General features: G+C 41.4%; 1 protein-coding gene across 1 annotated transcript in view; it reads left to right on the forward strand.

Annotated features, from left to right (window-relative positions):
- The first annotated feature begins 2,672 nt into the window (after positions 1–2,672).
- RAB31 (RAB31, member RAS oncogene family) overlaps positions 2,673–27,976 on the forward strand; it is a 28,622-nt gene continuing 3,318 nt past the window's right edge. Inside the window, exons 1-6 of the mRNA XM_018553511.1 lie at positions 2,673–2,855; positions 14,519–14,598; positions 16,183–16,264; positions 20,168–20,239; positions 21,210–21,316; positions 25,655–25,764. Coding sequence (XP_018409013.1) covers positions 2,820–2,855; positions 14,519–14,598; positions 16,183–16,264; positions 20,168–20,239; positions 21,210–21,316; positions 25,655–25,764 — 487 coding nt within the window. The 5' untranslated portion in view covers positions 2,673–2,819. The remainder of the gene's footprint in view (positions 2,856–14,518; positions 14,599–16,182; positions 16,265–20,167; positions 20,240–21,209; positions 21,317–25,654; positions 25,765–27,976) is intronic.

A 27,976-nucleotide genomic window follows, 5' to 3' on the forward strand; every position in this document is an offset into this window, starting at 1 on the left:
TGAAGTACAGATCTTTTAATATAGCACTGCTTGTATTTCATCTCAATTGACCCTTTATTGAAAACAGTGAGATTACAGTATAAAGAAGTGCTTGTGTAAAATCATGCACCTGAATGTACATGTATTTTACGAATTTTGAGGCAGAGTATTAAAACTGTTTTTAGATTAAAGACTTTGAAAATATAACACATAGCTAGACACACAAAGAAAAACAGTAATCGGAGAAGCAGTGATCCTTTGCAATCCAATGGAAATATCTCAGTGGTGGATTAGGGAACAAATAAACAGTCTCGGTCAGACAGATGCCTGTGGTCAAGGCAGTCCTAAAGCAAGGGCGCAAAGCTAAAATATAAAAAGGGATATCAACATCAAAAGGAGACAGTAGCCTTGAAGTCTGAATGTGTTCTGAATGACTCTATAAAACAACACTATCTAGTAGACATGTGCACTGCCAAAAAATTCGTTTAGTTTCGTTTCGTTTTAAATTCGGATTTGTGTTATTTCGTTTTTCAGGATTCGGGTGTGAAAGTCAATTCGGATTCGGAATTCGGATTCGGACGAAATTCGGTAGCGTTAGTACGAACGTTAGTTTCGTTTTCTGTTCTTATTCGTTTCTTATTCGTTTGTTTGCAGCAAAAGTGACATTTGAGGGGGGAAAAATATTTTTCTCCTTCTCTAATGTCACTTTGCTCCAACGAACGAAACGAATAAGAAACAAATAAGAACAGAAAACAAAACGAACGTTCGTACTAATGCTACCAAATTTCGGAAATGGAAATTCAGATTCGTTTGCATTCGTTATGTCTGTAATTCGGATACATCCGAATGTCCGAATTTCCGAAAATTCGTCCGAATTTCGATTCGGAACTAAACGAATCGCACATGTCTACTATCTAGTAAGGGCTCCGCAACTGCTATTTTTTCAGTTAAGTATTTAACTTTTTCATTATGGGATTGCTAAATGGAATGGCGTTGGGTAGTTAAAACAATGCAAAGCATATTGGGGGGAAAAAAATTAAACTGGTTACTTTCTCTGATTCAGTTTGTCATAGAATGAACGTTAAAATCTTACTGGTTGAAGTGGAAAACAGAATCCATTAGTGCTTCAGTTTTTATTGTAAAAACCCAACTTCTAAGGAACAACAAAGATCTCTATATAGCATAAACTCTTATATAGAGATGCTAATATATTGTGATATACACTGAAGCAGCTGCACTGCAACGCACAGCAGCTGGTGTGTGTTCCCGGGCACAGTGCTGATGCATTGGTCCCGGTGCATCACACTCTTTATTTTTTTACATTTTCTTGTTTGAACTCCCCCCTCCCAGTGTACATACACGTGCATGCCACATGTGCACGTGTTCATTTGAATCAGGTGGCAGGGTTGATTTAATTTTTTTAATAATTGTATTATTTTTGATTTATCCCCTTTTTATTTATTTTTTACTTTTTAATCATCTTTTGAATTTCTATTTATTTTATTATTTTTTACTTTTTATTACTTTGAATAGACTGCTAATGTCACCCTGTACCTCCAACATAGAAGGTAAAGCGGCAGCTGACGGCTGGACCAGAGCAGATGTTGCCCAGTCTACTGCTGCTTTCGATCTGGACACTGCATGCTGTGGTCCTGGGCCCCCCCAGAGGAGCGGGGGACCCAAAAACCATGGTGAAGGGTGCAGGGGGGGAGGGCATCAACATTATGGCCTAGTGCAAGTGAATTGGGTGGCTGTATATCTGCCCAGATCTCTTGTAGTTGAGGAACTGGCCCTGCCTCCCTGATGTCATTGGTTGCTAGGAAGCTAGCAGTGACTGAAGCGGGGGGGCCTGCGCTGACTTATGGCCAGCCAGCCGTACCCAGTGCAGGTAGGCGACTGTGGTTGGGACAGAACCACCACAGGGTCCATGTCCCGACCGCAGTCCGCCATTTTTAGTGACCACTAATCTAGAGCATCAACACTGTGCTTCAGGAATCGTAGCAACATCCAGTTTCACAACAGTTTGGGACCTCTATTGATATCTATGTCATACTAACCAGTCTTTCTATTGCTAACAACCAGAGATGCTATGCTTAACACTTCCCATTACAGCCTGACCACTGCATGCTAAATGTCTGGGCTGGTAAGCTGTCTTCCATACAGGTTCCAGTTTTGTACTTTGTTTCACGGTAGGATATGGCCAGTCACAATAAAAAGTTGGCATTTACCTTTACATACACTTTAATGTACTTGCACATTAGTAAATGTACTCATGTGACCTAAAAGAGAACTAGAGCCAAAAAAAAGTTTGGCTAAAGTTTTCCAAAGATAATACTGTAGCAGTGAATTCCTCTCCACTCTTATCCCTGGATTACAATCACTTTCCACTCTAGCTCATCCTAGCTGTTATGATTTAAGAACTGGATAGGAAGCTTAAAACAAAATTCTTAAAACAAGTGACAACTCCGGTGACCTAACAGTTAATGCAGCACCTCCTAGACACATAAGGTATTCTTCTCGGTCAATGCATGCCCCTAAAATATTTTTGGTATAATGTGCAGCATTTTTGGGGAATTACGAAAGCAGCAAATGAGTAGCTGCCTGCAGGCCACGTGACAGGACTGCCCATAAATAGCCCAGACTGGTTTCCGTTTGTTTTGTAGGAATTAAAACCTCCTCTCTCTCCCTCTCTCCTCTCTCTCTCTCTCTCTTTTTGTTAAGTCAGGAAATTATTTGCATGCAATCCACATGAGCATACAAGAGCAGTTTAGGAGATGTCTGTGTGCTGAAGGGCTGGTCTCCTGATGATGTGGTATAGGAAACAAAAATCCCTTTAAAGGATGGCTATCCGAGAGCTGAAAGTTTGCCTTTTGGGGGTAAGTGTTATTTTAGAAATCCTTTTTAAGAAAAAAGGATGTGGGTGGGGTGACAGCGTACAAAGGAATGAAGTTTGTTTGTAACGGAAGAAGTAAATTGGCTTACTGATTCTGTATCAAGCACTGATTCTGTATCAAGCACTGATTTTAAATTCAGGTCACTGGCAACTGTACTCAGCCCATATTGGTATGCATTCTTCTGCCAGCAATGCAGAGTGCAGAATTGCATCTCCCAGAGTAAAGGAGGAAAGGTGTTGCACAAAAGAGACAACAGAGATGCGTTACTTAAACTGTGGAAAATGTCCATCTTGCTTTTGTCTTTTTGATTGTTCTGTACAGCCATAGACTTGTACTTCGGCAGATGTTATTGAGGCATGCATGTGTTGGCAGTTTTTATGCTGATTTCCTTTTACTGTTTTATTTTTCTTCTCAGTGCCAGGGTATTGTTGACTTTTTTTTTTGTTTAAATACTTAACTTTATAATGTTGAAAACTTCAGAGTCTTAGCAAGTAGAGGAGGACTAATTTATGGTATTAACTCATACATGTTGCAAGCATATAGTAGGTACTGGGTACTACATTATTAAAGTCATTGTTTTCATGTCTTATTCTTGGCATCTAAAAGGCAAGCTATTGTCATCAGCACAGTCATTGGAACTCACTGGTATTATTAAAGCTGAACTCCAGGAAAACAATTTAATACACAGATTAAATAAATATATGAGCGCTGTTTTACCTGTCAAATGATTTGTATTTCTGCTCACTTAATCCCAGGGGCGTAACTACAAATCATGGGGCCCCATAGCAACATTTTGATGGGGCCTCCTGACTAGCTCTGTGTACAGCTGAAAATGTTAGCAGTGACAATATATGCCATTGATCTTAGTATAAAATATGCCTAAGTTCCAGTCTGACTTCAGCCCTACACTGAAAACTTCACAATATGGTTTTCCTCCTTAAGCCTCCTATTGGGGCCCCCATCCTACCCCAGGCCCCATAGCAGCAGCAGATTCTGCTATGGCTATTGTTACAGCACTGTCTAATTCTGAGATTTACACAGCTCTGCCACACAGCACAGCCCTGCCTAGCAGGACATCGGGCTTGATCTTTCTCTGCTGTAGTTTCACTTTCACTTACAGCTCTCCTTCCCACTCCTATCCTGTGTCTGGACACAGAAAGAGAAGTAGCTTTGATGCTTTGAGCTAATTTTTCTGTCACTCAGCAGTGCAAGGAGCGGCATGCTCCTTGCACTGCAGGCACACCTGGTTGGCTCCTCGTGCTGCTTCCCCTTTGGCCTCTCTAAGCTCTGCTGTAGATTGGTCTCCAAAAGGCTAATACAAGGTCAGGTTCAGGTACTTATACTGCATGAATGTTATAAATGCATTTTAGATCTTTCTGCAGTTCAGCTTTAAAGGAAACCTGTACTCCGAAAACATGGGAGCTCCAAATTGCCTACCTCCTTTTGTGAAAATGATGGCTACCTGCTGTAGCTGTCATACTAATCCTATTGGTTCAGTGCAACGGTTAAGTGGTCGTCTGTGTCTAGGGACAAAAATAACAAAGTTTTACTCACCTGAAGCTCTCAGCACAGGCTGATGGAGTGATATGTCAGCTGGCCAGCTCAGAGCTTCAGGTGAGTAAAACTTTGTTATTTTTGTCCCTAAACACAAACAAGCACTTAACCCTAACATTGGGGGGTAGCCCCACTGCAAGGATGAATAAAATGTTTTCCTGGAGACCTACTTTATAGAAGTGGAAAAGCACTTTTGAAATTACATTAATATTTAGATTGTAAGCCCTCTGGGCAGGGCCCACCTTACCATCTTGTCTTGATTTGTATTGTATCTGTAATGTCTTCCTTATACTGCAAAGCACTGCGCAAACTGTTGGCGCTATATAAATCCTGTATAATAATTAACATGCTAAACCTTCGAGTTTAGTGATTTGGTTTTAGATCTACTTTGAGAAGTTTTGGCTTTAATCTAGCTTTCATTTAGGGCTAGTTCACACTATATACTATAGTTAACCTTTTTTAAACTTTATTAAAATTTTCCAAAATGACATCTCATTGTTTTCTATGCACCGTAGTGGAGCTGTGGCGCGGTAACCGAAGGTGACTTCAGGTGAGCTCTGGTGCATTGTGAAAAAAATGCAGCATGTCTGTATTATTGCACAATGCACTGCAACCCATCTCAAGGCAGCATTGTGCTGTGAACAGAAAATATAGAAAACAATTGTTTTCTATGTGCCCTGGTATTGAGCCTGTGTTGGCCTGTGCAGATCAATGCAGCCCAACGGAACTGGTGTGAATGAACCCTTAACTGCCTCCGGGCCGGCCGTAGTAAAAAAACGGCCAGCCAGGAGCTCTCTAGATCTGAGCGGGCGTCTTCAGACGTCCGCTCAGACACGCCCCCTTGCACGCGCCGCCGGGCGCGCGAGCGGGAAGTGGCCGCAATTTAAAAACCGGCAGCGATGCCCGTTAATATACATGCGATCCGCCGGCTGTAAAGCCATTCCCCCCCCAAAAAATTGTAAGTAACACATAAAAAAGAATGTAAAAAAAAAAAAAATTTAAGTCCCCACCCATACATACACGCAAAAATAAAGCTCTATCTGTCCTTTAAAAAAATGGTGTAAAATTCATTTCAGTACAGCGTTGCATGACGGAATAAACGTCAGTCAAAGTATCGCAGCGCTGAATACTGAAAAATGGCCTGGCCAGGAAGGGGGTCTAAACACCTGGTCTTGAAGTGGTTAAAACTGATCTTCAACTTAATTCCCCCTTCCCCCACTAAATCTAGCCTTAGCTAAACCTAGACAAAAACGAGCAGTTAACCCTTGAAGTGCGGGCTAGTCTCACTGCAAGGGTTAATACCAATTATTTCCTGGAGTTCCTCTTTAAACTCTAAAAATTAAAAGGTTTATGGCCTGTACTTATTGACTATTATGAACACAATGGAAGAATGGAGCAACAAAGGCCTACAGCTCTCCAGTATGCAGTGACCTATGGTCTGAACAGGGAACACTGAGAAAGGTAAACATGCCAAGGCATTGTACCAGGTGTGATAGAGGACAGAAGTCAAAGATAGTTCCCGATAAGCAATTTAAACCAGTGAAGCACAGAGCTAACAGGACACAAGTGGAGGTTTGGGCAGATAAAGGTCTGGCCAATTCCAGTCTGGTGTCCCCAAGTGCTCAGTAATGGAGATATGTGTAGCAGGCAGGAACAACAAGTTAGTGGTGTATACTCAGAAATCAAGTCATTAGGTTCGGGCCAGGTTAACAGCAAGTAGCTAGGACAAACCAATTCATGCAAACGGGTCGTCAGAAGCAGGCTTGTTACCAGATTTGCTGAGTGAACATTTAATAATAGCATTCTGCAAGAATGAGATTAAAGCTGAACCTCAGATACATATATCAAACAATTTAGTCCTGTTTTTGTGTTAAATAAAAAAAGCATTCAATGGATATTTAGACTGCTCTTTTGCTTTGTACAATGCTGTCAGTATAACACTGTGAACAAGCTTACAGGAGGGCAAGAGCGCAGAGATTACCTCATCAGTGTGGTTATGCTCCCTCTGTGTCCAATCAGCAGGCTGCATGTGATTTAAAAAAAAAAAATCTATTCTGTTACTTAAAGTGACACTAAAGTCAGGATTTAAATCTTAAAAATGCATTCAAGAACCTTAACCATTAACAAAATATATCTTATTTGTGTATCACTCAGCTGTAGATCCTCAAATCATCTCTGAATTGGTGCTGACACTGTCCTTCCTTCTGGAGGGTGGCTACTTTTGTTCCCCATGGTCCCTGTGTGTTTTATAAAGTAGCCAACGCTCCAAGCTTACTCCTCTGATAGACTACAATGTCGCGTTTAGTTTACTAATTTGTATTGAGATTGTAGTCTATTTCAGGAATGAACTTGGAGCGGTGGCTACTTTACAATACACACAGGGATCATGGGGAACAAAAGTAGCTTTCTGCATTCTTGCTATTGATACAACAATGCTGTTTATAACTCAGTTCTGCAATTTGCAATGCATGCCCCTATCCTTACATTAACTGATTATATTGTTGGAGTGTTAGATTATATTGTTGGATATGTTAGCAGCATTGAGTCAGACAGAATTTCACAACCCTGCAGTTCCTGGTTTCTTTTTGGCTGTTTAATTCCACTTTTCATGAAGTTATTTAGCTTTTTAAATACAGACCAATTCTTTTGATCTTGCATCTACTTTTCAACAACCCTTAAAGTGACATTAAACCCTGAGATTTTTTTTACATAAAACAATACTGTAATGTGTGCCTTACTGTAATCCATGGTTGTTTCCCTTCTCTTTGCTGCTCTTCCTTTTAAATCCGTATCTGTTCTCATGCTGGGCAGAACTTTGTTTTGCAGCAGACTGCTCTGTCTTTGAAATGGATACATGGTGTCTGTGTGTAGGTTCACAACCTGAGCTAGCACTACAGGAAGAGGCACTGAGCTGCAAAAGGAAGTTCTCTCCAAGCATGAGAAGAGATACAGATTTAAAAGGAAGAGCAGCAAAGAGAAGGGAAACTACCATGGATTACAGTAAGGCACACATTACAGTATTGGTTTATGTTAAGAAATCTGAGGGTTTAATGTCACTTTAAGCTTTAAAGTAATATTAAAGTCAAAATATTTTTAAGCTGTTTTAAATGCTAATGGAATCACTTACAATTGATGAAACTCCTTAATCTTTAAAAGTTTTAGCTTCCTGCAGAATCAGCTGGTCCCCTGATTTTATGGTGGCTCCTTTCCCTTGCAGGGCCCCATGGAACCACCCTTGTGTGTGCTAGAAAGCATTGTGTGTCTCCATAGACACACAAACTAGCCTCCCAGTTGCTGACTGCTGCATGTGCCCTCATATTTCTGGTCACTATCACTGTAACTTTCCTTGACTCACAGCGGCTCTCACTCTTCCTCACATTTGTATCCACAAATACACAGGCACAGCAAGGCAAGACACTTTTCTACTCCCCATTCCTCCTTCCACCCTTCTTCAAGCCAGTAGTTGAATAGCTCCTGGAGACTGTTCCTGGACAGGCAGTTCAGTGAAGCCAAGCTATGAGAGTTGGAGCCAGCTGTTCAGAAATATGATGACTGTAAGTGCTGTGGAAAAATTTAAAGAAATGCTTTGCTGGACAATGTGTATTTGCCTGATCTAAATTCATTATTGAAAAACAGTTTGATGGTGTAATACTACTTTAAAGGGGAAGGTGTCCCCATTGGAGCAAATAAAATGTAATGATGGCATGAGATTATGGCAATGATTCAGTGACCTAATAAAAGTTATTGCATACTTCTTTTGGGCCAATTTGTCATCATGTCGGCACAAGCATAAGGGTGTTGATATGACAATGCATATTCTAGGGTAGTTAGACTTCCTACGATTTATTTTATCTATTCCCCACTATTATTAATATATATAGAGATCTCTCTCTCTCTCTCTCTCTCTCTCTCTCTCTCTCTCTCTCTCTCTCTCTCTCTCTCTCATTTATTTATACTCCTCCCTAGTATTTATTGTTTTTATTTTATCTGTTAAGAAGTTGAACGCCTACTATTTATATATATTCTTTTAAATGCTTTGTTGCACTTAGTGCGAATGTGGTCCAGGCTTCTGTGGTGTTTTTAAGGTGACAACATTGTAACTTTTAGATTGGTGGTGGTTGTTGTGTGTCTAGCGTTACTGTACAATTCGTACAATTCTTATTTATCTAAGTCACATGTGTCACACAAGGCCCGCGGGCTGAATTCGGCCTGCCAGGCCATTTCATGTGGGCCTCACACCTCTCCTGCAGCTTTAGATTTCTAAACCGAACCTGGCACTGTAAACAGGCGCCGGGCTTCACAGGAAGGCTACTGAGGTCCCCAGCAAGGTCCTTGCAGCCTTTCTGTCCATCGCAGAGCCTGTTTACAGCACTGGGCGAAAATCTCCTCCTTCCTGTGTATCCAAGCCGCCCGCATTCGCCAATACCGACTTGGACCCCTGGTGAACAGCCCTCCTAAGACCCTGCACAACAAAGCATACATTCCGCACAGTCCACCATAGACCTTGCACAGCCCACCATAGCCCTCGCACAGCCCACCATAGCCCTCGCACCACCCACCTTAGCCCTCGCACCACCCACCTGAGAGTCCCCACAGCCCACTATAGACCCCACATAGCCACCTTAAAGTCCGCAGAGCCCAACATAGCCCTCGCACCACCCACCTTAGCCCTCGCACCACCCACCTGAGAGTCCCCACAGCCCACTATAGACCCCACATAGCCACCTTAAAGTCCGCAGAGCCCAACATAGCCCCGCACAGCCCACCTGAGAGTTCGTACAGTCCACCATAGACCTTGCACAGCACACCATAGCCCTCGTACCGCCCACCTGAGAGTTCCCACAGCCCACTATAGACCCCACATAGCCACCTTAAAGTCCGCAGAGCCCAACATAGGCCCTGCACAGCCCACCTGAGAGTTCGTACAGCCCACCATGGAACCTGCACAGCCACCTGAGAGCCTGCACAGCCCGCCATAGAACCTGCACAGCCCACCATAAAACCTGCATGGCCCACCTGAGAGTCCGCACAGTCACCTGAGAGTCTGCTCTATTACACTAATTGCCATTATTTTTTTAGACTTCTACTTTCAGAGCTAGTTATTAAGTTATTATTAACACCAGTAGTAATTGAATGCAGAGGCAATTATTTCATATGATAAAGAGTAGATAAATTTATACCGTTTTATAGATACAACCGGACCTTTGAGGGCAACCATAATGCTGATGCGGCTCATGATGAAATTGAGTTTGACACCCCTGATCTAAGTGAAATAAAGATACTTTCTTATTAAAGTGACACTAAACTCAGGAGTTAAATCTTAAAATTGCATTCAAGTACCTTATCTATTAACAAAACTGTGTCCCTGTGTGTTGTAAAGCAGCCACAGCTCCAAGCTCCCTCCTGTGATGGGCTACAAGCTAAATACAAATGTAGTCTATCACAGGAGCGAGCTTGGAGCGGTGGCTACCTTACAACACACACAGGGACCATGGAGAACACAAGTAGTCACACTCCACAAGGAAGGACAGTGTCAGCACCAATTCAGAGATGATTTGAAGATCTACAGCTGAGTGATACACAAATAACCTACATTTCTGTTAATAGTTAAGGTACTTGAATGCGTTTTTAAGATTTATCTCCTTAAAGGAGAACTATGAGGTGAGTGCTTTTCACTCACCTCATAGTTCTAGCCGACCTGTGACAATGACACTGTCACAGGTCGGCTCAGTAGATCGGGAAGTGATCGAACACATACCGGCGTTCGCTCACTTCTCGATCCTGTCACAGCTCTCTGCCGTGACAGGGGAGTGGCTGGATTCCCCCTCCCCTCTCCGATCCTCCAGCGCTGACTGGCGGAATGGACGGGGGAGGGGGCGGGTACAGCTGGCTCTGCCTCTAGATAGGCAGAGCCAGCTGTCACTCACTCAGCTGGGCGGATCCAAACATAATTGTCGGGATCCGCTTCAGCTGCGGCGTCTCAGTATACCGCGAGCTGTAGCTGGCGGAATACTGAGCTTAGGGTGACGGGAGGACGCTAGTTTGTGTCCTCCCGTTACCCTAAGGAGAACTATGGGGAAAAGCCCTAACCCCATAGTTCTCCTTTAATGTAGTGTCACTTTAACCTCTTTCTCACTGCTTTTTGGTTATTTGATTTTTGGAAGGTTTCATTTAGCCTTTCTGTAATATGGAAACTTTGAGGTGATAAATGTTCTTGTTTTGTCATACAATATCAATACTTGTGTTTACATAAAGGCAGGAAACATGCCTTTGCAATTCACATCTCTACATTTACTCTTGTCTAGCATAAAGGCATTAGGAAATGCCAGAGACAGTTTATGGCAATGTTTGTCTTGTATGACACACATGGTTTTCTGTGCAGAAATTTGGAGGGCAGGCTGGACAAAAGGATATTTTGCAACATCAGATGTAAACAATTTTGCTGCTAACGGCAAGCAAAACAGACCACAGAGCAGTCAAAGGATGAGCAATGTGAAAGCCTGGCAAGTTCTGTCTGTTTCACCTCCCCCATCTTCCCTTGTTAACCTCTGTCCTCCTTGTTTCAATCAGAGAATGCAGGCAAATAATGTGCTTCCTGGAAATTCTTCCAGATAACATTTCCATCTGGGAAATAGCTTCTTAACCTACATATGAGAGTGCTGTGAATACTGTCTTCTTTGCTCCTGCCAGGAAAAGGAAAAGCTAGAAGTAGAAGCAAAATGTTAATAAAATGACACAAGGTCTGCATTCTTCAAGTATGCTTTTCTAGTGACCTGCTTTAAGAGTTACTGAGACTTGCAGTGGGAAGTTGACAATTGCAGCAATCTAAGAGCACATTCAGATGCGGATCAGCGCAGCTTCCACGCTAATTTCAAAAGGGAGGTTTTAGGGAGTTTTTAATTGCGTTTCAGCACTGAATGCGGTTCCATTGAAAGCTGTATGGAAACCACACTGATCAGCGTGGCAAAACAGGGTCAGTGAGCAGTTTGGGCAGGGGGCGGTACGGATCGCGCTGAGCCGCACGATCGCATGAATGCTCCCCATAGCAATCTATGAGATCGTTCATATTGGCGGATCCCCGTGCCCGAACCGCCTCAGTGTGAACGGGGCCTAAGATTGTTTGTTATTAATCACAGACCCTGCGACCCATATATTCCATATATTCATTTAATATAGCATTTGTGACACTTTTCGTGTTAAAACAAAGCAATAGTAAAAAAACAAAAACAAAAAAGAGCCCCAGGAGCTTTTGCCCATTATGTGTTAGTATGCACAGCATATTAGCACCTTATGGCAGACTTATCTGCCAACGCGATCCCCTCCAGCACTACAATGAAAGCTCCTCCCTTGTAGTAGCATTCATCTTTGTCCCCGTCTTCTTCCAGATTCAAATTCTTCAGTAACTTAAATAAACCAGGCCCAGATGAGGTAACTCTTGCACATGCACATGGGAGTTACTTTGTTTCGGCAAGGAACTTTACCGAGCCTGTGCACTGAAACAAAAAAAGATCTATGACAAAAGGGACTTACACAGCCTCTTCTTTCCTATTAAGCCTTCCTGTCAGCCCTTTTTAAAAGTATCACTTAACTTACACTTTAATGCTATCTAAGAATATTCTACACCAAACTCAGAAAATAATTGTTACAGTTCTAATACTATTACCAACTACGAACACATGTGACAAATTAAGGTAGTTCTTAAAGTGACACTAAACTCGTTAGTTAAATCTTAAAAATGTTGTAGTATTCAATAAAGCTTGGACTTAAACATACTGTATGAGCAAGCCAGGCTTTGCTACAAATTCATGTACACTTTTCTGACATGTACATGAATTTGACGCATTAACCAATATTTGTCATTACAATAGAAATAAAGAAACATTACAGTCTAAAACAAAGGCCTGCCAAATTGTTGGGCATGTGGGTGAGGATAAAGTCCTGAAGCAAGAGTCGTGCAAATTTGTACCTTGACTAATAGTTGCATTTCAGCAAGTTACATGTGCATGGAGAATTTATGATGGTTTATTAAAGCCCAAAATGGTTTCCTGCCCTGTGGTTCTATGCATCTTTGGTCCACCATTGGGATACTCAAAGCTTTTAGATGATTGTTAGATAACAGTCTGACCACTAAAAAAAATCCCATTCCACCCACAATCAAATATTTTATTACAGTGTAGGAAGCAAGGATGCTGTTGATGGTTTTTAGTCTTACAATCGGATGGAGAAACAGCTAAACCAATCCAAACTAACTGACTTGTTGCTCACTGAGTTTTGTGATTTGTTGTGCACCCACTCTCCTTTACTGTTCTGTAGTAAACATTGTCTTTCTGTGTGTTTGGTTTTGCTAGCATGAGTTAATTTATCTGTGTAGCTGGATGATAATGGTGCATCCTATATAATTTAATTCTCTGCAGCTAGTTATAGGTTTCCGTCCTTTGTATCATAGATAAGTGTTGCATACCTGAGGTGAGACCGAATGGAGGAGATTGTGTCCCTTGTCCAACTCCCCTGGATGTGGTGACAGGGAGAGAAGGGCACAGGGTAGCACTGGTGCTTAGGCTGTAGCCCACCAGATGCAAGCGTGGTACAGAAGCGGAGAACAGACGCCAAGTCGTGGTCACAAGTCAGCGTCAAGCCAATCGTCAGACGAGGTACCAAATCAAGTGGCGGGAGCGATGTCAGGAACAAGCAGAGGTCTGGAGCCAAGGATCAAGCGGGTACAAGGAGCAGGCAGAAGAAGGGTCAAGCCAAACAGGATCAGCAACTGAATACAACAGGATAACAACAAGCACAGGATCACAGAAACAGCTGAATATCAATCAGCAAAGGGAGAGTGCAGCATGTCCTTTTATATAGGGTTCCTCAGATGTCACTTCCTGTGCGACTCTTTGCAGAAAGCGTGCGCATCCTTCTACAAAACAAGTTCCAGAGAGATCCCTCCTTTCTACGAAACAGCGCACGTTTACCTTTGACCCAAAGAATGTGCTTCCGAGCATGCGCAGAGGTGCGAACGGGACCCTAATTGGACTGGGCATGCGTAGGACTTTTCTTACAATAAGCATGCATATGGAGACTACCATTGCACTACAGCATTATCTACAGCTAAAAAGACATAACAGTATATGCTGTTGCATTTCCAACAGTCAACTGTGTCAAAAGCAGCAGAAAGGCCTAATAACAAGAGTTGGGCATAGTGGCCATTGTTTTTAGCAGTCTGTAAGTCATTAGTGAGTTTTAGGAGGGCAGTTTCAGTGGAGGGTTGTGGACTAAAGTCAGATTGTAAGGCATCAAGAAAGTTGTTATCAGTAAGGTGGTAGCTTAGGCAGTTGTAAATTAGGCGTTCTAGAAGTTTGGAGGTGAATGAGAGTAAGAAGATTGGTCTGAGATTGTTCAGGTTGGTGGAGTTCAGTGAGGGTTTTTCTGGTATGGGGTTGACCAGTGCATGTTTTAGGGGAGTGTAAGATGCCAGTAGAAAGGAAAAGATTAAAGATGTGAGTAAGAGGTGTAGGATAGAACAAGGGGATGATTGAAGTAGTGGTGAGCAAACGGGGTCCAGGTGAAGTTGGTGTCAATGAAAAGCTTTGCTTCCTATGTAGTGACATGGTCAAAAGAGGAAAGAAACAAATGTGGTGGTAGACCTGATACGAATTGGAGAAGATAACTGGATATGGCTGGCTTATAGCATTTAGAAGTGCTGGTAGACATGACATTGTCACCCAATCAGGCTAAAAAAAGCCAGATCAGGCAACTGTCATGTAATGTATAGGGGTAACCTAGCCCACAAGAGACACCCTAGAGAAGAAAAGTAGTTCACCTGGGTTGGAGTCTCCTGTTTGATTGCTTTTGCTTTACTGAGATATTTCTGGTGTCTAAGGCATTGACATACAAGCTTGTCAGACTTTGAAGACTTTATTTGTTGCATTTAGTTTCTAAAATTTGATCCCAACATAAAACAAACACTTATAACACTGTTACTATTGAAAAATAACCTCACATTTGGTGGTAACCTCATATGTTTTTTTCCTACATTAATAAAATGTTCAGTTTTAGAAGTTAACGATAGCTTATTAGTTTCATGATTTCATTTGCAGGATACTGGGGTTGGCAAGTCAAGCATTGTTTGCAGATTTGTTCAAGACCATTTTGACCATAATATCAGCCCCACTATTGGGTAAGTAATATGCACAACAGTGTGTCTATTTTACTGACGGTAGGGCTTTATCGATCATAATAAAAGAACTGTAAAAAGTGCAATAACCAAACTGCTTTGCAACTGTTTTGCAGGAGTAAGGGCTAACTTTGTTACATACAATTTTGATTTGCACATACCAATGTTACTACACTGGTATGTGCAAATCAGTTATTAAATTATTTAGGTATTTGCACCAAAGACTCTGGTTGCCCTACTGTCTAATCTCCATCTCAATTCCTGTTGTGATAGAGAATGTTAACTGCTTTGATAGCAACCATATATGGTTTAAAGCCTTGGTTCTCAACTGGTGGGTCGTAACCCAAAAATGGGTCGCGACCCCATGTTCAGTGGGTCGCCACATGCCTTCCACTTTTCTAGGTGCGAGGCTCCTCAGCCTCCTCCTTTTGCAGCACTGTCATTTTGTGTGTGCCAATCAGCCATTTAAAATATGCTGCCGAGTGTCAGCTTGAGGTGGGATGGGCTGGGGCTATGGCTGTGAGGGAGCTGCATCCATACGTACAGCTCCATCACGTGTCCTGTAGAAGTGCCTGGACCAGAGTAATGTCACATTCTGGCTCCTAGTACCTCTGCAGGGCATGCAAAGGGAGCTGTACAAGCATTGCACATATGGATGGAGCTCTGTCACAGCACAGCACTGGACCCCAGGCTGAGGATCCACTCCAGTTCTTTTAAGGTATGGAGACCTCCCATCCACAGTTCGAGCCGCGTGGTACCACAATTTTGTGCATTCCGTTGCAGTGCAATTTGGGTCGCGACTTAATGACCAAGGACAAATGTGGGTCCTGAGGTTACACAGGTTGAGTACCACTGGTTTAAAGCTTTCAATTAATTTTTCCCAATTTATTTTTATTGCCACCTGCATAAACCACCGTATAGCCAGAAAGCCCCAGGTCCCTGTATTTCCAGGTTTCATAGCAGTCACATAATCTGTTATGGCTCTGCTTATGTCCTTGATGTTGAATGCTATGTCTAATAAATGCACTAACCATTTAGTAATCAACAATCTCGCAAGTGTGCATAATATCATTTAGATTATTTGCAATCCCAGATCTGGGAAAATAGCACCCCCCAAGCACAATTTAATTTTACTTTCAAGTTACACTAATAATTCACACAAACATGTTGCTTCATGTATTGCAATTTGACATTGAAAGGAAAAAAAATCCCTCCTAAATTAAAAATAAGACTTTGTGGTTTGTCACTCCACATTATTATGTGAAAATTGCAGTTATGTCATAGCTGTGGGACTATTTACTTATAAGCTTTTACCATGTTAAAATAAATAATATACAAATATACTTTATATTATGTATTCAAATCTGCTACCAATTTAAAGCCCTATGTGGTCTGAAAAAAAGATGGATATTATGTAAAGAGGCCCAAAACCAATATAGCTCCAAAACCTGAAAAAAGCTTCAGGACTCTAAAATAAATGTGGAATTTATGATCTACCATTTCCTAAGCTTTAAAATAGAACTTCATGTAAGCATTAGAAATTATGTATGTGATACCTACAAAGTAATTTTTTTTTTTTTTTCTAAGCGCGTCTTTTATGACTAAAACCGTACCTTGTGGGAATGAGCTGCATAAATTTCTGATATGGGATACTGCTGGTCAGGAACGAGTGAGTATAAACTACACAGTTATTTATGTTTATGTGTTTGGTCAAAAACAATAAATCTGCATATTGTTTAATCGCTTGCCGTCTGGAGCAGTTTCTTAATTTCTGCACACATATGATAAAATCTGAATTTTTAGCTAGAAAACAGGTTAACCCACCCACCCACCTCCCCAAACAATTATATATTTTCTAAAAGCAGGGGCCCTGTTGATAAAAAAAAATGCTAGTTGTAATTTTTATGTTGCATGATATATGTGCAAATGTTTATCAAACCAGTATTTTTAGGATAAAATACACTAAAATTAATTTAGCCCACTTATACAAAATTATAAAAGGTGGGGAAAAAAAAGTCATTTTTGGTTTTGGCCTGAAAAATTCTGCTGCGGAAGGTGCGTTGCAGTGTTATTCATTTCAATGGCACCCTAAATGCAACTCCCACCCACAGTGGGATCGTCTGCACTGGAACGCACGATAACGCAATGCCGTGTGTTCCAATGCAGTGCGATTGCAAAAAATTGTGCATGCAGTTGTATTCTGAAGTAAACACTGCATTTGTATATGTTTTTTCAAATAAAAGATGGTATTTATTTAATTCTCTTTTATCCGACTATTCGAAGAAATAATCGGCCAACTAATCGACTTATGAAAATAATCATTTGTTGAAGCCCTAGTGTGAAGGCTTGCTGGGGGAAGTAACTCCGATACTCAGAAGGAAAGCACTGATAAATCAAGTGTAAGTCTAGAGCAGTGGTTCTCAACCTTTCTAGGGTCGGGACCCCTTGGTAACTTTTGCCAAGTTGTAGTGACCCCCAATGCTAAAATTTAGGGATGCACCAATACTAGTATCTGTGAGGGCTCTGTGGGCTCTCAGGGGGCCAGTGGGCTCTCTTTCTGGAAATTCCAGGACTGAAAAATCCTGCTTAGTTCTTAGGTCGGGGGGGGGGGGGGGGGGGGGGGTTGTCTATAGCTCAGTCACCACTCCCCTCTCTTTGTTCCTCCACCGCTCATTGGAGGGAAAGACAGGGGAGTCGGTGGGCACAGCCAGCTCTGGCTTTGGAGAGGCAAAGCCAGGTATCAATCAGGGCTAGATCTCAACAATATTGTCAGAATCCTTCCTGGCTGCAGTGCGACTCTACTCTGTGAGTGTATAGCAGGCAATAGCTATGTACTCCTGTGATACAATAGAGAACTAAAGCCAAAATATTGTTTGGCTATAGTTCTCTTTTAATACATATTTGCTTGCATGATGCTTAGTCATGCATGTGCAGAATCTACATAGAGGAAGGCAGTTTCAATGCAAATGTGAGCATGATATAACTTAAAAACTTTGGAGTCATAAGCTAGAAAAATAACTTTTGTGCACAGGTCCTTGTAGTATCTTTGTGGAAAGACCATATAATATTCCTTCTGAATTTATAAAGGGCACTTTAGCATGCTTTCTGGTAATGGATGAAATAACTATGGATGATATTGAAGCGCTCATTCACACGGTCGTTGCTGGCCATATAATTCCCAAAAAAGCATATTTGTGGGGCACGTACAGCCAGGCTTTTACATTCAGCTGTGGCTGCTCAGCATGTACAAATGAGTGACCGGCTGAGACGCTCTATAGCTGTCTGCATGTATTCGCACATAGAGCAAATACATGCGGAGAGGGACAGATAAGTGGTCCTGAATGCAGAGAGTCTTCACACAGAGCCACTCATCTGACCCTGGCCGCATTGCTACCCACCCGATTACATGCGAACAGCCATGCACATTGTCAGCCTGTCATTGATTTGAACAAGCTTCCTGTCTACAGCTGAACATAACCGCAGCAGAAATATGCTGTTCTATATGGCCAGGAACCGCCATGTGAATGAGCCCTAAAGGTTGCAAAAAACTGCCCAGTTAGCGGCACTTGTAGTTCATTTTTGCCCATGCCATTAATCATAATCAGTGTTGTTTAAGCCTTGGTATTCTGGAAATTATTTCTCTCAACACTCCAGACTCAATAACAACTTAATTGCTTTCATATGAAGTACTGACAGCACAGTCTGCCAAGCAGAATAGTTTCATGGCTTTGAGTGGCAGTGCCAATGTGACACACACAATACCTGGTATTCATAGTGACATCATTCTCTGTCAGAGGCTTTAAGTTTCTTGAGTCATGGGCTGCTGCTGCAGTTCTGACAGTTTATTTTTTTAGCTCATAAGCATTCGTTCTAGGATGTGGACCATTTATTAACAAATATTTCCAACTAATGCACTGACATTCCTTGAATTACTAAATTTATGTGTTGGCCTTCAATACATGCTTAAGCATAAAGGCGTTTTATTGCAGCATTTAATTTGTCACGTGTATTTGTGCTATGAAATCTTTCATTGCACTTGTACCATATTATTTTTAGTGGGCATTTTAATTGAAAATATGTTAATAAACATTTGCACAATTATCAAAGAACAGTCAGCAGCAACAGTAATATAGTTTGAAGGGCAATTCTACTTTCCCAGGTGAGTTTTGGAAAATAGAATTACCCCCTCCAATCTGGCCCCCTTTTTCCCCCCGTGATTTACTTACCTTTTGGCGAATGCTCCTTCCCTTCCGCTGGTGCGCTTATACTATCTTTACCCCGTACTGCTGTCTAGTGCAACCCTTTGCTCTGAATTTTGAATTTCACTTACAAATGGCGAGCACTCATTGGTCAGCACAGTCAGAAACACTACTCATTGGTCATCATGCTCAGGTGACCACACAGAACAAATGAGTGCTCACCATTTGCGAGTGAAATTTGAAATCCAGAGCGCAGGGCTGCGCTAGATGACAGTATGGGGTATGGATAGTACACCCGGACTGTCAGAGGGGAAGGAGCGTTTGCCGAAAGGTAAGTATTGCGGGAGGGGAGGGGGGTGGAGGTATAGAGGGCTATATTGGAGGTGTTAATTCTATTTTCCTAAACTCACCAGGGAAAGTGGAATTACCCTTTAATTCTACAAGTTATGTGCTTTCTAAAAATATATGGTTTGTCTGTGTGTGTTTTTTTTACAAGCTTTCAAGAATGTAATGTGCCCGTGGAAAATAGCAAAATTGGTTTGGTCCCCTGAGATAAACACTGGGCCAGAAAAACTATTGATGGCACCAAATGTTTGCTGCATGAAACACTGATTTATGGAATGTCCTGAATAATTGTTCAAGTTTTGACAGGTTTAAATGGGAAAATGCAAATAGTGTTCCCAATGTATGTTAAAGCCTCATAATCTGAGCCGACCCGAGACAATGAAACTGTCACAAGTCGGCTCAGTAGATCGGGAAGTGAGCAAACACATACCGGCGCTCACTCAGTTCTCGATCTATCCGTGCAGAGAGCCGAGACTGTCACTCACGGCGCCCTGCAGGGATTCCCCCCCTCCCGGCCGATCCTCCAGCGCTGAGCTGTCACTCACGCAGCTGGGTGGACAGTAACCTCGTAGTTCTCCTTTAAACGCTGTGCAAAAGTTGCATAATCTGCAGTAAATCATTTTTTAGAAAACGAGTTTGTCAATATTTGGCGCAGGTATGCAGTATTGCTTCAAAAGGATGATGGTGCAGAACAGTCAGGATCATGGTTTACATACCTGATAAACTTTACTCCCTGCAACATAATAGTTGTGTAAAATGCAATGCACCAAAATCAGATGTGCCATGCAACACTTCAAATTCCTCTACAACCACCAGTTTATCAGGCCCAATGTTCTTATATGAGCTGAAACCCATTTCTTCAAGGCATATAAGCACAGCAAGCCCAAATACATTGTTAGATCTAGGATACTGAAAAAAATATTAGGCTGGTAGGAGGTTGGCTGTTACAATGAATGTGGATAGGCTATTTCCTTCTAAAACAATTGGGTTTGTATTATGTAACTCCGTGATATTTGTTGTTTTTATAGTTCCATTCACTGGCACCAATGTACTACCGAGGCTCAGCTGCTGCTGTTATTGTATATGATATTACAAAGCAGGTAAGATTCATTGTACCTAAATCCATAGCAAACCATACATTTGCTATAGGACCCAGCATCATTGGGTACTAAGCATAGTAATTTCTTTAGGTAGCAAGAGCTAGATTGAATGTATGTGTAGTTTATGACTATAAGATTGTTACAGAAGCAAATAGTATGATGAATCACTAGAGGTATTGCCTTTGACATGGAGGGTGGTCTTTTTGCTCTGGGGCCCCATCACACAGGCATGTGTACTATGAAGAGGGACTGGCCAAGACCATGTTAAAGGACAAATCATCGGATCAGGGAGGAAGGTGAGTATTACCAATCGGTTGCAGTCATTGTTAATGTATATCGACAGCAGAAGGCGCTGGTTGTCAGAATTACAATAGATGCAGTGGGAGATTTGTTCAGCCACACTGTTAAGCGTGGATGGAAGAATCCGTTAGATTTTATTTGTTCAGCCCTCAGGCTGAATGAAAGAAATCTATTAGTCTAAAGTCAGCTTAAGTTCGGACAACTGGGAAAGTTTTAAGAAAACACTATTTCCCCTGTAAAGCTATGAAGTGCAAGAATTCAAATGGTGCTGGCAAAACAGTTATCTGGCATGTTGTTGAATACAGTCAAAATAGGTTTCTTATGCACTGATAGGCTCCAATGATTCTGGAAATCCTTGTCCAGTCTAGGCTAAAAGTAGTTTTACTGCAGAAGTTAAAAATAGAACAGTTATGTTTTATTTTAGAGTTGTATGAATTATTTCACAAGATAGTGCCAGTAGGTGACCAACCAGTGGCTTCAATTATACGAAATAACATACAGATTTTGAAAGTTTTATGTAAGAATCACTTTGAAGAACACATGTTTAAGTACTGACAGTCTTTGTTTTAGTATGCAATAACACATACAAGATTTAAGGCATACGGTGCATATTTTGAGCAGCCATCAAACATGAGGGAAGTGTACGTGTAATGCTCTAATCTGTACACAGGACTCGTTCCATACACTGAAGAAATGGGTGAAGGAGCTGAAAGAACACGGTCCAGAGAACATTGTCATGGCTATCGCCGGAAACAAATGTGATCTCTCTGACATCAGGTAGAAATTCATTTATCTATCTATCTATCTATCTATCTATCTATCTATCTATCTATCTATCTATCTATCTATCTATCTATCTATCTATCTATCTATCTGTTACATATGTACTTCAACATTAACTAAGGGCAAAGCAAGGCTTTAACTACCTCCCGGCCAGCCGCTGTGTATACACGGCCTGCCGGGAGCTTCTTGGATGTAACTGGGCGTGTAACTGGGCACGCGCTGTTTGAAAACAGGCAGCGATGCCCGTTAATATACAAGCGATCCGCCGGCTATAGAGCCGGCGGATCGCTTGTATGAAGCCCCGAGACGTGCGCCCCCCAGATTAAATACCACCAAAATAAAGCTCTATCTGTCCCCAAAAAATTGTATAAAATTCATTTCAGTACAGCGTTGCGTGACGGAATAAATGTCAGTCAAAGTACTGCAGCGCTGAACACTGAAAAATGGCCTGGCCAGTTAGGGGATCTAAACACCTGGTCTTCAAGTGGTTAAAGAGTAGGTGAACCTTGAACAATTTTTCAAATGATTAGGCTCACCATTGTAAAGTGTTTCCCCTAAAAACTTGTATAACGCTTCATTTTCAGTAAACCAAAAACCCTGTATAGTTGCATTTGTACAAATGATGCTCTGTTGGGGTTTCTCTGATTTGGAAGAAGATCATCTGAAATTGTTTGAGTTTTTACTAGGAATTATGCTTGTAGTATACTTCATTCCAAATTAAAATATAAAGTGTATGTAAACCCTAACAGTGAACTTCTCTTATTTTCTCCCGTTCGGTCTGTTAAAGTGATATTAAAGTCAAAAAGATTTAAGCAATTTCAAATGCTGATGAAATCACTTACAATGGATGCTGCTCCTTGATGTTTAAAAGCTTTAGTTTACTGCAGAATCAGCTGGTCCCCTGAGCACTGGTCTTGACTTCCTGTTTTAGAGTGACTCCTTTCTCAAGCAGAGCGCTATGCAGTCACCCTTGTGTGTGCTAGTAAGCTGTGTGTCTCTCCACAAACACACAGACACCGCAAATCAAGCTATTTTCCTCCCCCCTCTCCTCCAAGCTAGTAGATGAACAGTTGCTGGAGTCTGCACTGTCCTTTGTGATGTTGTTCTGGACAGGGGAGCTGAGCTGAGAGACTTGGAAGCAGCTGTTCAGAAACATGATGATTGTAAGTATTTGAGCAAAAATGTAAAGCAATACTTTGCTGGGCAATGCATATTTGTTTGAGCTGGATTCAAAAAGTTTGAGAGTTCATTACTACTTTAACTATACCATTGAACTATACCATTGAAGGCATGTTTACATTTATTCAATAAGTGAAAAAAAATACCTGTTGGCCCTGTTAGAAATCCAGAGTTATTTTGTCTTATTGTGTACGCTGCATTCTTATCTCAAGCAGTTTAATCAGCTCTTACAGGTTATCACATTAGACTACAGAACACCTTCCCATTATTGGGAGCTGATTGCATTTCTACTAGGATCAGGAGGCATTTTTCTGTAATTGCATTGTCCTTAAAGGTATAAAATATGGGGAAATGTGTATGTATTGCAGGGTAGTACTGCATATGTTTTTTTTATTTTATTTTGCTCTCACATATGCTTTAAGGTAGTATTAAACTCTCAAATCTTTTTTCAATAATAAGTCTAGATCAAACAAATATACACTGCCCAGCAAAGTATTTCTTTAAATCATTGCCCAAGCACTTACCGTGATAGTGTTTCCAAACAACTGGTACCAACTCTTTCAGCTCTGTTTCCCTGAACTTCCTATTGAGTATATCACATGGGACTGGGCAGTCTCCAACAACTATCCATCTTCTAGTTTGGAGAAGGGAGAATGGAGGAGTGAGGAGCAGAGAGCAGGAAGCAGGAGAGTTTTTGTAGAGACACACACAGGACCCTAACAAGGGAAAAGAGCCATCCTAAAATATGATATCAGGATCTGTGCTCAGGAGACCAGCTGATAATGCAAGAAGCTAAAACTTTTACACATCAGGGAGAAGCATCCATTGTAAGTTATTTAATCAACATTTGAAATGGCTTAAAAACCTTTTGCATTATCACTTTAAACAGTAGAGGGAGAACAGCTAACCATCTCAGTGCTTTAGTTTTTCATCCAAGCATAGTTGCAGTACCCTGTAATATGCCAAAATATGCCCACTGCATGCTTTTGCGGTGTCCTTCATGCATAAAGTGTTATGTAACAAGGTGAGAAGTTTATCAAACCACAAATGAGATTTAAACATGCCTAGGAGGTTTGAATTTTATTGGTGATACACTAAACGGAAACAGGAAGTTACACAGACAGGAGTATTTTTTTTTTTTTTAAAACAGGAGCACAACAATTGTTTATTACTCATGCTTTAACAAACTATGTCATTCTGTTACGGTTTACATCACCTCACCTTCACATCATTGCTCTCTTCAGATCACCGACATCAATCATTTCAGTGCTGCAGGTGACAGAGGAAGGTGGGGGTGCCTTTGCAGAGACACTGTCACTCTGCCTTGCATGCCCACAAAGATTTAATTTGACATCACATTTAGCTGTGTATTTAAGGTGTAGCCCTATTAATAAAATCGCTCCTTGTTTTTCAGTTTATGGAGTGCAATTTCCTGCAATACTTTACAGTTGCATCCTCTACTTTCACAAGTATCCTTTCATAATACCCACTTACATAAGCCATGTGAAGTTAATATCCATATGAACCAAACAAGCCTGTCAAAGTGACGCTGAAGATAGAGGCAGCTTTGAACAGCTTTTAGTAATGAGCTCTTCGTCTTTGTATAGAGACTTTTTTTTTCTAAGCACTCCACCTGCAGCTCTCTATTTGTTTTCACAGTATCTGTAAACTCAAATTTATTAGCACTTGAAGTGATACTGATATAAAGTGATCTTGTAAATGAGGACATTATCTCAACAAGTTGTCACTCAGCTGAAAAACACAAATTATTTATTTGTATTCAAATACCCTAAAATTCTGTATTTTATGTGCAATTTTTGTTTTGGTTAGATTGTGGACAAATTAAAACTCCCATCATGTCTTTATTGATATCTGTCTCCCGGTGGGCAAATTTACCCTCTCTTGTCTTGTGACCATAGTCACTGGACAGAAAGTGATGGGAAATCCAAAATATTCCTATGGGGACGCCTGTTCTGGTGAAAATCTCACCAAAAGAAAATCTCACCAATGAGCCAGACAGTAAAAAAAATATGACATGGGTTCTAACCATCCCATACTGTATAAAAAAAAAACAGTTTTGGCTTTAAGTATACTTTAAAGAAATGTATATTTATATGACTTGCATCTGCTATAGCTACCTAAAAGTGACCTGTACTGAGATAAAAAGGGTGGGGGAGGGCTGCCATTGCTGACTGCCTTCTAGGAAGAATAGTTGCCTGGCTGTCTCTGGCTTGAAAACTTATAGATTTAAAGACCAGTCTGATGATGCTGAATTTTTAAAAGGTAGAGTTACAGAGAAAATAAGCTGCTATTGCTGACCTTATCGTCTAACAATTGTAGTCCCCTGGCTGTCTTGCTGACCCACAGTGGCTTTAATACATTATGAGTCACTACACTGGAACAATTATGTAGGGCGGGGGAGTTGCATTCTGATTTAAATCCAAATGGAACCCTAGACCCCTCTTCATTAGTCCAATTCATTCCAATAACTAGTATTGTCCAGGAAGCACCCTCTCTGAATGTTTTTAACAGCAGGCTGAAGACACACCTATTCACCCAGGGTTTATAGTCATACCTGACAAATCCTTCTCTTCAAAGATCCCAACACCAATCTGATCAGCATTTGAGGACCCATGGAGAAAAGAAATATAGAAATAGTATTATTACGGTTCTTCTAACGGAGGCCCAGATAGCAGTGAAAAACCCAACAAGGGCTCTAATCCTTCTCCACTATCCAACCCATAAAAAAAAAAGGAAGCCTTTGCTTAGAAAAATAATCAGGACTGCCAATGTTGACCAACTCGTGAAAAAGCTAATTGCCTGGCTAGCATGTTGATCCAAAAACTTCAAGACTTTCTAAATCACTGACTTTCAACAAATATACAGCAAGTAAAGGCCGATCTCCAAAAGTGCATATATATATATTTTTTTTTGTTCATTGGCTCTGAAAGTACTGAAGCTACTGTATCCGTATGAGAGACAGCCATGTAGCATTTGAAAGGGATGGGTTAGCAATGGCAGTCTTCAAACTTCTATAGGTTTCCTTTAAATTCAAACAACGGTTGGAAAAGTAATTTGAATAGATATAAGCTCTCCACAAACTGTTATGTGAACCTGACAAATTCAGTGGCTTGTGTCTGTCTTTATTTTCAGGGAAGTATCAATGAAAGATGCCAAGGAATATGCAGATTCCATTGAGGCAATTGTTGTTGAAACTAGTGCAAAGAATGCCATCAATGTTGAGGAACTCTTCCGTGGTATAAGTAAATATATATTTTTAATTATTTTACATTATCAAAGTGTTTACTTTTAATTTTTTTGGTAATCTTTATTTATTCATAAACATTAACAATACAAAGAGAAATACACATCAAATAGGCACAAAGAGCAAAAAAAGCAACAGGAAAAACACAGGTAAATGAACAGGTTAGACGACAGAGAACATTTTAAGGTAAAACCACAATAACTACACCAATTATATCTGAATTAGTTGCTTGGTCTTAGCATTGAGTAAATCAGGGATGGAGTCGGATTGGGTCAGTGACATGGGTACAATATGGAACAGGAAGGAATGACCTTGAGTTGATCCCTAATATTTTGCCAGAATGGGCAAAGACTCGGACAATCCCACACCAAATATGTACCCTCTAACACGCAGCCCCTTCAACACTAGGGGGATACCACTGGGTATAGCTTAACCAATCAGGGAAGAAACCCTGTACCACAGTGTTAATACTTGAAGTGAGTGTCCTGGGTTGTGGTGCTGACAGAGAAGGTGTGAGTACCTCTGTCACGTACCTGAGCAGAGACCGAATGGATGAGGGGGCTGCCTTTGCGCCTCTTGTCCAACACCCCTTGGAAGTGGGGACAGGGAGTGTGTGGATACAGAGTTGCACGAGTGCAGATGAAGCAGACTGCACTGTGTGAGTCCAGGAACCCTGGGGATCAGACTGGACCAGGAGAAAGAAGCAAGTCGAAGATATAGTCGGAGGTCAAAGCCAGCCGGGCAACGAAGTCCAGGATAGATGTCGGGGTCAGGTCACATGCCAAGGTCGAGAGCAGCAGATCAGCAAGGTACCAGGCAGAAGGCAATCCAGTAAACAGGCCGAGGTCTCAGTGGCAGGCAGCATGTGAAAGTAGTGGTCAGGAAACAAGCCGTATCAGGTGCAGGAATCAAGCAGACAGATTAGATCACAGGGAAACAGGAACAAGCTGAAGATCTTCCAGCAGCCTGTGCACATTACAAGCTTCTTTATATAGGCCAGCCCATAAGTGCATTTCCTATGCAACTTCTTGTGCGCCACCCTGTTGGTCCATGCACGTCTTCTTTCATGAGTTTGTGTTTCCACGCATGTTCTGTACTGCATACATCTGTGCGCGCCTGCACACTATTGCATGTTTGGCAGTATGTACTTGACTTTTCTTATATATCCCCTGCCCCCAATGGGCAGCCTCCAAATGCCCATCTGGAAGACTTTTTCAGGATGATCCGGAAAAAGCTTTTGCACCTACCTTGGAGCATGCACATTGGATACCAGTTCCCAGGAATTTTCCTCAAGGTCATAACCCTCCCATTTGATCAGGTACTTTAAATGACCCCTTCTCTTCCTGCAGTCCAAAATTGCCTCAACTTCATAGTCCTCCCAGGAAGCATGGAAAACATATGTAATGTATGTGTTCTTAGGGATAAAGTTGTAGGGGCCAGTTTTCTGAACTCTGGAGAGAGCCACAGAGCGTGAGCAAGCTTCCTTACAGCCATACACTTCTCCATAGCAACACATAGCTTGTTTTTGACTTGAAAATGCCAGGCTAGTATTCTCTGTTGGGCCATAGCTTTATAGTATAAATAGACATGTGGGAAAACCAAGCCTCCATTTAAGTTCGCCAGAGAACCCTGAATGCCAACCGAGGCAGACAGAGTCCCCAAAATGAAGCTCAATAGTGTACCCTCCCACTGCCGAAAAAACAGGATAGGTATTTTGATCAGGAGCATCTGGAACAAAAAAAATGTATGTGGCAGGACATTAATTTTTTTAATGTTGATGCGGCCTGGACAAGTAAACAGCGTTCTGTCCTCGTTGCAGAGGTCTTCTGGAGGAGCCTTTAGTGTACATTTCTTTTGATGTATACTCTGCATCCTCTTACTGTTCTCTGCAAATTTCGTCACTGACTGCCAACTACAGAGAGAACACATTACAAAATGATAACTCTAACCTACAAACCAAGTGTTCACATTTTGCATGTCTTACTTGAAATCTTTCTTCTTTGAAATTCAAATAAGGAATATATAAAAAGAGTTGCCTCTGTGACTTGGCCCTGTGGAGGGTCCTGGGCCTTTGCTGCAAACCCCTGCTCCTATGATCTCTGCAAGTATTGTGATGTCTTCCTTTCTGATTTTGCAGCACTGCTACTGTATAGTGACAAAGCTGACAGCTGCAGGAAGAAGGAAGAACTGTATATATATATATACTGTAG

Source organism: Nanorana parkeri, unplaced genomic scaffold (genome assembly GCF_000935625.1).
Source record: "Nanorana parkeri isolate BGI_ZX_2015 unplaced genomic scaffold, ASM93562v1 scaffold7, whole genome shotgun sequence".
NCBI lineage: Eukaryota > Metazoa > Chordata > Amphibia > Anura > Dicroglossidae > Nanorana > Nanorana parkeri.